Source organism: Varroa jacobsoni, unplaced genomic scaffold (genome assembly GCF_002532875.2).
Source record: "Varroa jacobsoni isolate VJ856 unplaced genomic scaffold, vjacob_1.0 scaffold_973, whole genome shotgun sequence".
In the NCBI taxonomy this organism is placed as follows: Eukaryota; Metazoa; Arthropoda; class Arachnida; order Mesostigmata; family Varroidae; genus Varroa; species Varroa jacobsoni.
This window is the reverse complement of record NW_019213875.1, coordinates 249,446-260,574: the sequence shown is the minus strand read 5'-3', so window position 1 is coordinate 260,574 and position 11,129 is coordinate 249,446. Positions and strand designations below refer to the sequence as shown.

Genomic DNA, 11,129 nt, shown 5'->3' with positions numbered 1-11,129 from the left:
GTTTCTAAAAAAAAGAGGACAGTTGTCGAGCAAACAAGTGATCGTCAATTGTAAAACCTGCAGTTCAAAAGTAGCTCCCGCGTTTTAAAAAAGGAGACCTCCTGATTTAGCACCAACATTAACGTGGGCGTTCTTACAGATTTGAAAATAAGCGCAGCAAAGTCAACAAAGAAGAGCTTCTTTTACTACAAAAAGAAAAATTTCTCAAAATAAAGTGGTTGCCTTAAGGATATGGTTTAGTTGGTTACAATAAAAAATCTATTGTTTGTTATCGAATTTTTGCTGTGTATTTTTGGGTAAACACGGATGGATCGATAGATCAAATAAAATTTAATATTCACACACAATTTTGCTACAACTAGGCCTTCCTCGACAGTTGCTGCCACTGCTGCTGCTACTGCCTGAGTTCGGAGTATTCGGATTAACGGTTTGGGAAGATGTTTACATTGAGATTAATGCTATTTTACCGCAACTCTAACAAAATCTTATCAATTATAAGTGTCGTTTGAATTTTGTAGAGATAATACAGTGCCTGTCAGCAGTTCTGCTTGCTAGCTCCACAGTGCATAAGCAAGACAGAAATATAACACATAACTGATAAGAGGTTGTTACTTTGATATGTTCAAAAAAAAAGACGGGAGCGGGGGGTCGTATAGATCTATATCAAGTAGAGGATAACTCCAGTGTGATGTTGCTGAAGGAAGGCGAGAACGGAAGCCTATACGATGCCCTAACGAAGGCTGTAACGTTAAATTAGCAATGAGAATGGATAATAAAAAGAATCTCTTTTTGGATCGTCCACCATTAGTGCTTTCGTAAATTACCCGAAGTGGCTAGACGACGTTCTCCTGCCGCCAGGGATAAGCAGGGCGAGCTTGTAACATGCTGGAAGCAATATATTAAAATTATTCGCTTCACTGGGCCCTTATTGCCATGTCAAGTATCCTATTCAAACTGCGTGTTTTTGTCAACACGATAGAATAAATGGATGTAGTGGTAGAAATGGTACAGTAAGCTTTACGGCTCGTCATCATCGTTATTTTCATCACCAGTATGTCGGGCCTTTTAACGCATCTCAATGCGACGTTTGAAATCATCGAACGGAAACATGGCGGTGTTGAGCGACAACATTTAGCAGATGCACCAGTGGGGCGGAGATCGTAGAGAATGATGTACGTCATAGTCGCGTAAACGTTCGACTCACTCGACCTAAGCTTCACCCGATACACGTGCAATATCAGGCTGTGCTAGAAACTTCCCGATGCTAACAGAGCTGCCAGTTGGGATTCACAGAGCTCCTTAATGTCCGAAGTATATATATATATACATATATTGTTCTTCGGTTCCATTGCCTGGACTAATCCGCTCTAAGGCCTAGATAAAGGCTTCGACAGCTTTTACTTCCGCAACTGCAATGCCACGATGTGCCTTATGAAAATACGAGCAGTTTCAAAAACAGAAACTGACATATTTCTTCATTTCACTGCAATTTCTGCGCCTTCTTTATTTTGCCACTGGTTAGCAAAATAAAGAAGGCGCAGAATTACCTTTTCAGTTAGGCTCATGAAATTTACCAAAGTACGACGATTGAAGATTCGGGATTGCATTGTGCGTTTAGGCTTGTCTTCTACTCTTCGGTAACAATAGTTCACCTTTCCTCAGTTGCTTCGCGAAACCTAGACAAAACGGATGCTCAATATTGTATTTGCAGTGCCTATTATGTTTACGAGTTATCATAAACGAGATGTTTTCAGATTCGAAGATCTTTGTCATACTAGCATTTTCGTACAGGCCATAAAACCCTGTTTTTCTATGTCGCCTCACATTTCTGCATTTTAGCGAGGCTTGTTACACAACCCTGAAGCAATTATAATATTTACCTACCTATTTACCTCGTTTTTCTGATGATTGCTGATGTATATATATAGTACGGCGAAAACGACTAAAATTATGCTAATGCGATTTTACAGCACGGAAAAAGCTTGAGGTAATACGTAAATTTTAATAATTTACGTGTTACCTCAAGCTTAGAAAGGGTAATAATAGACTGTAGTTTCTAGATATAGCCAACACATTATTTAAGCACTACCGTTGTCCATTGTTTAACTGTTTAAGGCTACTTGTTCAGTCGCATCCGCTGATCATGTCCTGATCTAATGTATTAGGTCATAACGTGCACGATCGGAGAACAAAAACGATCTTGTCCCACTGCATCACCGAAACTACGCTCGAGAGTAAAGCGATCATCAGATATGTAGTATGATTCTCTGTTCTTATCCTTCCGTCGCTATAGCCATGAGGGTTTGCGTAACCAACCGTAATCCGCGTCAATGGGAAGGTGGACACACTTAAGTTCTGCGCAAACACTTGACCCGAATGACCAGCAGCTATCGGAAACAACTGCACAACGAACAATTTGTTCTCCGCTTTGTTATTACAAAGATACACATCAGTCCGCATGTGCCAGCATATAGCAATGGCCGTCCAATTTGTTACGGTACTTTCCTACTCTGTTCATATATATATGCTCTTTTAGAGCTGTTTCAGCCTTAGACCATGGCCTCCGGAGTTTTGTTAGTGGATGGAACAGAACCAATGGCTGCTTGAGATGGGTTTGTTTATGTTGCTTCCTATGGACAAAAAAAAACAAGTGATTTTTTAGTTTTATTCTTCTAAACTTGAAATACTGAAACATCACCATCAGAGAACATTCAGATAAAAAAACGAGCTCGACTATTTAGCTTGCAAAATTAGAACACTTTTTTAAGCCAGTTGCTGTGGTGCTGGCAGCAAATTCGAGTACGACTTGTCTAACGTAATGAAATGCCCTAGTTAGAGTCGACAAGTTCTAACTTTAGCTATTAAAATCTTTTATAGTTGAACATTTCTATTACTGAACAAAATCCGTCGTACTATCTAAGCTACCTAGTTACGAGCTAGATATGTCTTATTGCTCAATAAGTTCAATTAGTTGCTCGTAAGTTCAATTAGTTGCGGTCCATCCGTTGTCGCATTACCTTACGTAATGTTCCTTTTTTTTGATCGAGGCCAAATTTGGCTGTTTGCCAAAATTCCGTTTGATATAGTGGCGCTATTAGTCACTGGGATCATTACTCCTTATGGACCCCTCTATTTACTGGTCGACATGTCAGCAGGTATAAGAAATCCGCTATGAAACTGTAAAAGGGGAAAAAATGCAGCAAAAATCATAAATACCAAGAGGATTTTGATTTGGGACATTTAAGTTTATAACGAAATATTTATACGAAATCGGATGGACGATCGGGGCGATTAGAAACAGTGACTGATCAGGGCAAATAAGTGGTTGAAATAATTTTCTATAGAAACGCAGAAAACTCTGAGGTTAAAAGTGAACGAAAGAAATGTGCGATGAATATATCACATCTCTGGATTTTTGTGCAGATCGCACGCTGGCAAACTGAAAGTTGTGAGCAACTTCTCTGCTATAAACTGTCCTATGAAAACATCATTTCAACCGTTTTTAACCCCACACTGCGATCATTGACAGTAATGCACCTGAACAATAATTCAGGCACATTCTGTTCAGCGAAGCTACATAGCTGTTTGCATGAAGAAGGCTTCGTGTGTGTAGAAATAACACGTATATAGGTACAATAGAAGAAATAAAAAGAAAGATTGTGAACTAAAATTATGCTATCTGTCTACTGGGAGTTGGTTGGGCCTCGCCATATTTCCCTGCACATCGGCGTGAGAAATGAATCGAAGGATCCAGTGATGATTCCCGATGACAAAACATTAGCCATGATGCACTCTATCGTGAGGCATTTAACACTGACTATAGTGTAGTCAAACAAACGCGAAAACAAATCATCATAATTATATTCATTCGTAAGCAACTACATATAATAGATCTACAAAAGGTCGCTGGTTGGGACCAATAGGCCGACCAATAGGCACCACAAGCGCACAACTACAAATAAGAAGAAGAAGAACATAATTTTACGGCGGGTCCTTTAGTATAATTCGGCATATAAAAATCCTCATACTGATTAGGTCAATCATCGCTGTGGGCTTCCTGCAGTGACCTTCAATTGAAACGCGTTGAAAACTTACCTGCAATGAATGTATTTAGGTTTCGGCACCCTAAGCTAAGATGGAACGCTTTATTCCAACGCGTTGTGCCAGTGGCTGCGGCTTCACAGCCACGAGCTTAAGAGCAAAGAAGGAATCGTATTCACCGATTTTTGTCTCCGTTTATGACAATGTGAGACTTTTCCGATAGATCGTCAAACGGTAACAGCGACGAAAGGGTTGGCAGAGTTGAACGCCAGGTTGATCGGAAAACTACTAATTAGCGCGAATCAGGATGTGATGGTAGCCTAGAACCTGGCGAAGAGAAGGCTTCCTAGCGAATTTTCAGCCAAATGCACAGCCCTTTTGGTAGCCAATGCAAAGCGAGAGACTAGACAATTACTGTGATGTGTAGCGCAAGTCGCAGGTCTCCCTTCACTGGTACGCGGCTACTCGATGCAAACGTTCTGTCTTGACAAGGTACGTGGGAGTCAAGACTCGAAGTCGTCTTGTAACCTGTAGTATAACAGTGATCACCGAAACAACGATCTAATGTTTCTATAGTAGGTTATGTTATACGATACCGCGACTGATCTACCACATAAAGATAATAATATAGGTCTTCCGCGAAGTTCTGTCAAGTATAAGTAATAATTCAATTCTTTAAAGTCTAAGCCATCGTCAAAATATCGTATGATCTAATATCACCATTAGAAATCGGGACGAGTGGAAAAGCTCAGTGATTATCCGTATAGATGCATAGATTGGAATTTGCGAACTATCCCCGTTGATGCGTTACCTCTATTATAAGATCCCAGAAAAATTTGTTTCGTGTAGCAAATATCTTGCCCTGTCCCGTTTCGTTGAAGAACATCTCAGTGAAGCGGTTGAGGCAAACTCAAGCGACAGGGTGCAACTTATTTACTAGTCGACAAAATGGAGTCGCAACCCAATGCACCACGTGTGGGGAAAGTATTGACCGTCTTTCTAGCTAGATCGCTTCAAAGGCATATAGATAAGGTAACATAGGTTGTGTCTGAGAGGTTTGAGAGCAGCAAATGTGCTAACATCGTTGAAGTATCTTTATCCAGATATAAGATTGAGCGCTTTGAGGATGAATAGAGAAATGAGGCAATTATTCCCTATATTTTACAATCTTACGATAAAAGCACAATCGAACAGTCGACCAATTACGACAAAAAGAAAAAGGTGAAATTGTTGTAAGATATGAGAAAGATGAACAGCCATCCTATCGCCAAAGGACTAAACATTTACTGCCAAACAGTTTCAAACTCTGGTCAAAAACAGCTCAAAACGAGCTGGGTAGTGCCCGTCGTAGCTTCATAGATAATGTGTTTGCTTGCCAATTCTAGGGACGTGTTGTGGTCGAGGTCCGAGCCCATAAAACATATCGACGGTGATACCAGTCGAAACATAGAAGGATACAAGAATAATTCAAAGAGTACAAGAATAGATAACAACTTTGCCAATTTAATAAGCCACTGAAACAGATAGATCGGAACTAGCTGATACCGCCGGACCACGTACATTCTCAGCTATCCAGTACAAATTGAGACAACTTGGGTGGGAGATTTTCATGCAATTACCATGTAGCCCAGAACTCCCTAATGGGGTTAATCTAGATTTAATGGAACGATGTCACAGAAGCTATAAAAGATTCGCGGGTATGGGCTTATTGTGTTACCAGAAAAATTGCTGAATATCATCAGTTGAAATGGTGCATACTTCGTTTAGGGATATCAGGTGATATTGTTTTAAAGTACAAAAAATGTTTACTATTTCGATGACCCACTCATTCATCCACGGCGACCCCCGTCCCTTTGGCAGTTTCCTGTATTCAGCAGGTATTTCCTGTAGCACAAGCTCTTCGACGAGCCGGTTTCTCAAATGTCGTTTGGTTATAATTATAATATTAAGGATTCTGAGCTAAAATTAAACATAATTCACTGGGCGAATAATTATTGCATTTTTCATCCAGTAAATAGTTTCTTTTGGCAGTTTCAATTGATGATATGTAAACTTTCGATCGTGTTGAATCGACGTAACCTTTAGGTCATATCATAACGACCTGCAGTCTGTCTTTAAAGGATCTTATCCAGGATAAGGATCCTTTTGATAGCTATATGAAGAGCTTCAGTTTCATATTAGCACCGATGATTTATTCTCGTTAAACGGAAAAATTATCATCAATCAATGGAAAACCCATGATTTTTACCATAAAGCAGAAATAAACAAAAGCAATTCGTATGCGGCCGGACCAGTCATCAGGCCAAGCGGTGTAATGTATAATAGATAAACAAATAAACAGAAGACGGCTGTGGCGGCATCGAAGAGAATGCAATGGAGCTAGAAGTAACACGAAAGGCGCTTTGCCAGCTGTAATCTAACAGCCATTAACAACACTTGCCTCTTTCTAAGTTCCTGACGTACCTCTGTAACAGCTAAAATTTAACGCGTTCATGTTGAACTTAGCACTCGCTACTTCCATTAGTGACAAATTCCGATTAGGCAGAAACACGTCGAAGTCCATGGTCGTTGAACTAACGTTATTTTTGCACCTTTTAGGTTCGCCTCAGACGCTTAAGTAGGTATAGTCAGAATGCTATTATGTCGATAGTGCTAGTTAGGGTAATTAGTGTTTAGTTAAACTTCGTTCGTAAGTTTGTTAAGTTCGTAATGATACCTTTGTCATTTGAAGGCAATATGTACTATTTCTGTTTTCTCAGTGTGCATCGATTTCACTTTTCTCTAATCTTTCAAGCTCACTTTACTTTTTTTTTTTTTCATTAAAAGTCTCCAGGGAGATTCTGCGGGTTTGGCGTTATACTCTCTATGAAATATTACCTAAAATGAAAGCTGGTATTATCGTACTTTATGCCCACTCTAGTTGAGCTCAGAGGCTGCGTAGCCACCCCAGAGAATAGCTTCCAGGCTTTTCAGCCGTTGTAGAAACTTGTATGGACGAAGAACATCGCTATAAAGAGAGGGCAAGTTTAGGCAAAACGTGGGAAATAAAAACATATCGTCTTGTATGTTCTGTAAAAGGCAGCTTTATTTTTCTTAAAAGGGCTCTTTTAGAAGAAGCAAAATTCATAGAGAACTTCAGTTTTTTGATAAACTATCCTAACGAAATTCGGATATGCTATTTTTGCTGAACGTACATTAAAGCTTTAGGATGTCTAATCCGTTTGAACTTTCCCTCAAGAACTGTGGAAGCCATTTTGTACAGAAAGAGTTACATTGCACCTCACGCGGGATGCCGAACATGTTGTTCCTAGCAATGAGCAATTCAATCATTCTAGCTAATCGTTGAACATTCGTGCTTACTAAGGTCAATAGTTTTAAGAGAACGACTGTATACAGGTGCGGGTGTGTACGCGCTACTGAAGTATAACACTTCCGTATTGTTGACGTGTATATACACTGACTCAATTAGTGAACGTTAAAGTCCCCGATTAAACTATCCTACTGGTGGCATACATATAGCTTAGTAGCTCAAAATCTCTTCAGAATCCGCAAGAACCACTACGTTCATTAATGATTAGATAATGCTTGACTAATCTTCCGATCCATATGCTACTTACCACCGCAGAGTTCCAAGCTGAACTTCAATGTTCAAACGCGAAACCAGACTGAATTCAAACTGGATAGTGTACAAAAAAATATTTATACAAAATATTTAGTATGGATTTATCTATCGGGAGTCAAGAAAGTTCGCATTGACCGCCAAATGTTCTGGAGACACTGAAATTGCATAAAATAGCATAGCGTTAGTTGTAATGATCTGTTGGTTTTTTTTAGATCCTTTGCCAGAATGCCTTTGAAAAGATTCGACAGAACTGTCAGCCAACGATTTCGCTGACCGGAAGTGTTTTGACAGCGTTACACGTTATTATTGAGATGCTACCCATGGTTTACTGTTGCAGTTCTCTATTTCTAGAATCGTCCTATTTAGCCACAGGTGTCTATCTTTGTTAGTACCTTGATAGAACTTTTTGGGGCAGTGTGACGACATTGCGTTCGAAAACGCATCCTCACTTTCACCTTCTTCCCCACTGTTTGTTGATGCGGCGGTCGGCGTGGCCGTTTCTCTTCCTCGATCCGGATGCACTAGGTCGATGTTTGTCCTGATAGCTCTCTGATGAAGAGGCTGTGGAAAACGAAAGTTGTTCCCGAGGGGAGCTATTGGAGATGCGGGCTCTCCCTGTTTCAGTTTCCGCAGCGCGGCCAGCTGTAATGACGAGAAAATGAGCTAGACAAAGTCGTGTCAACATTTGGTGCCAGCAGCTTGCCAACCCAACTGCCAATATCGACTGAAAAACAGATGGAAATCTCAGAAACGTTGAAGCAGAGTATCTCAGTTAGGCTATACCATGCAACACTTCCACCGAAGATCGCTTTGTCTATCGTACTGCTGTTTATTTTAACACACATGTTAGTTCTAATTACCTGCGAGGGTGACATGTACAGAGGCCTGTTAAGTACGATCCACGTGGCCGTTTCCTCACAGCCAGGAGTCGTCAGCGATCCTTCATATGTGATCAGCGCAGCGGTAGCTGGAAGTAGCTCGTAGATTGATAAAGCCTTCAAGGGAACGCTGTCTCCCTTATACGTAATGTACTGTAGTTGATCCGTCAACATTTTCAAATCTAGGTTCGGTTTAGTCATCTTGGATTCTTTTAGAAAGCCATCCTGCCCACTGCCACGGGTCTGAGCATCCTTTCTAGTCACCTTGACAAAGATCGATACTGCAGCTATACCGTAAGCTCGATTTCGAGCTTCGCTCGAGTTCGCATATAATACACTATTATATGCATAGATCTGTACCTGTGAAGCAAAGTCAGCATCTCTTGGTGGGAAATCGACCTTCCAATGACCGATCATAATAAATATGCGTTGGAATTAAATATTCAACAACAAAGTCAAACAGCTGCAATTGTTTCCTACCTCTGCCGGAAACGCAAATCCAGCGAGAAGGTGTTCCGATCCTTGATGGTCAGTCCGGCCGAAATGGAGTTGAATCTCGTAGACGCGATATGAATATGAAAGCGGGCCTCCACTGATATTTACCGATGGAAGCTCAATCCTTGGAGCGCTGCCAATTCCATGTTCAGCCATGTGGCCTGAAGTGTCTGACTGAAGGCCGAGACTATCAGTAGCTAACGTACCCGGTGTCTCGACACGAAATACAACTCCCTGTCCGGTGTTACGCAGGACGCCCCGAACTCGTGCCTTGCCTACTTGTAGGCCCTGCAATTGAGGGTCGAACAAGAGCCTTTGTGGTTCAATATTAATCGGAGATTGGCGGCGACCCGTACTGCAGAGCCCCCATAGTCCTGGGTTCAGACGACCCCAAAAATCTGGACCTACAAAAATCGCAATAAAAGTGAGAATTGTCGTATGTCATCTAGTTGTTTACTGAACAACGTTGTTTATTGAAAAATTAAGAAGCAAGACCTGTTGGCTCTTAACAGAATATAAAAGCGTATTGAAGTGTTTCCGTTGAATCTAGAAAATGTCTACTCGAATAAACTTAAATAAAATATTTTAATTTTTTTTTTTGCACCGGTCGACTATTACCTGATATTCCCTCATACGTCCACCAGTCATTCCAGTTGGCCAGCGAGCCTGAAATAGCAAACGGCCGCTTCTTATCACAAATTATTTCTATACATCGTGGTCTAGATTTTTTCCTAGAATTATCGATCTACTCCGCCAGAGGCTTTTTTGGCAAAAGTCCCATCTGCGCGTCATGATTAATTTATCGGAGACAACGGAGAAGAACTCATATGCTACAAAATCTACCTTTTCCAAATTGCGGACTCCGAATGCTCTCCACTAGAGTTTAATGAAACTGATCGCTATGGGCTGACTTTTTTCCACGTTTTCCCATATTTTTTTAGTATTATTAAAAGTGTGTCGCAGATAGCTCTCTGTAGACTAAGGGTCGCTAAAAGTAGTCATAAGCTGATTGAAAAAAAAAAAAAAAAAAAAAAAAAACTTTAAAAAAATAGATGAGCTTTAATCCTTTTTAACTTTGTAACGATAAATCGTTAATTAAAAGAGTGACATGCCAGAGTTTTACAGTCGTACACTTTCAATATCCATACCCCATAAGCATTTATAGGTAAATTTGAAGCACAGAATATCACGTCATCTAGAGCGTGCCTGTTATTATTGTTACTATATTGTCTATTGCCACTCCCTATATTAAAAGGTATCATACCATTTATACAAAAGAGCAGAATATATGCACATGTTACTTTTCGAGCCATTATTATAGAGGTCATTGTGCCGAATCCGCTTGTCACTACTATGATTCTTTTGCGCGTGTAACGTTCACACCAGAGGCGATCCACATGACTGATAGACTACCAACGACAAAACGTCACGCATCTGTGATATTTTCCTCACATTTTCATCGGAAAGCCTACCGTTCTATTACTGTGCATTGAACTATAACTGATTCGTTCGTAACGCATCTTCTTCTTCACACTGCTAAAACCCTAACAGAGACATTAACAAGGAAAGATCGTATTTGTTGAGTTGGCAAGTCCTGCACTTTGTTCCAACTTCAGTTACAAAACTCCTTTTAGCGCTCTGGCTGCCTGATTGAAACGAGTGAATCCTAGAGTTATCCGCGGGGGCTTCATAGAGGGGCATTCCATGTCTCTAGTCGACGCATACACGAGTGCCGCTTGAAGACGACGTTTCGAGTTCCACCTTGCTGGAGTGGCCCGCCTCAGTGATACCCTCTCCCATATCGAGGGCGGGCGGGCGAGCCCTCCCCGACTGATTCCATACGAGGGCTCTCTTTCCCAATCATGCAAGTCCAGTGGTAAGCTACCTGGACGGTAACTAGACATTTCAACGCTAGCCTTTACATAGTTTATCACAAGAAGATGCAAAGAATAGCTTGCTTCTAGTAGACAAGGGAAGGGGCTAGCAACATGTATGCGCTTGCAAAAAGTGATTAGAAGAACATTGCTGCAATACACTGAAGACTAGATTGGGACGTAATGCAATCGTGCTTTCACGTAAAAGAAGGATTGCTT

The 11,129-nt window shown here is 40.8% G+C and overlaps 1 protein-coding gene across 3 annotated transcripts; it reads right to left on the bottom strand.

The window, feature by feature from the left end:
• Positions 1-7,101: 7,101 nt before the first annotated feature.
• Positions 7,102-10,757, bottom strand: LOC111265425 (carbonic anhydrase-related protein 10). Of its 3 annotated transcripts, none has more exons than XM_022842092.2 (6): positions 10,301-10,757; positions 9,655-9,702; positions 9,022-9,440; positions 8,524-8,901; positions 8,056-8,305; positions 7,102-7,818 (listed from the first exon to the last, which is right to left on the bottom strand). In XM_022842092.2, exons 1-6 carry the CDS (start codon positions 10,362-10,364, stop codon positions 7,769-7,771), a joined length of 1,209 nt encoding a protein of 402 aa, XP_022697827.1. In that variant the 5' UTR covers positions 10,365-10,757; the 3' UTR covers positions 7,102-7,768. The 3 variants fall into 3 exon arrangements, with proteins under 3 accessions (XP_022697827.1, XP_022697828.1, XP_022697829.1); XM_022842093.2 differs by having other exon boundaries at positions 9,022-9,324; XM_022842094.2 differs by lacking the exon at positions 7,102-7,818 and having other exon boundaries at positions 8,169-8,406.
• Between the last annotated feature and the right edge of the window lie 372 nt (positions 10,758-11,129).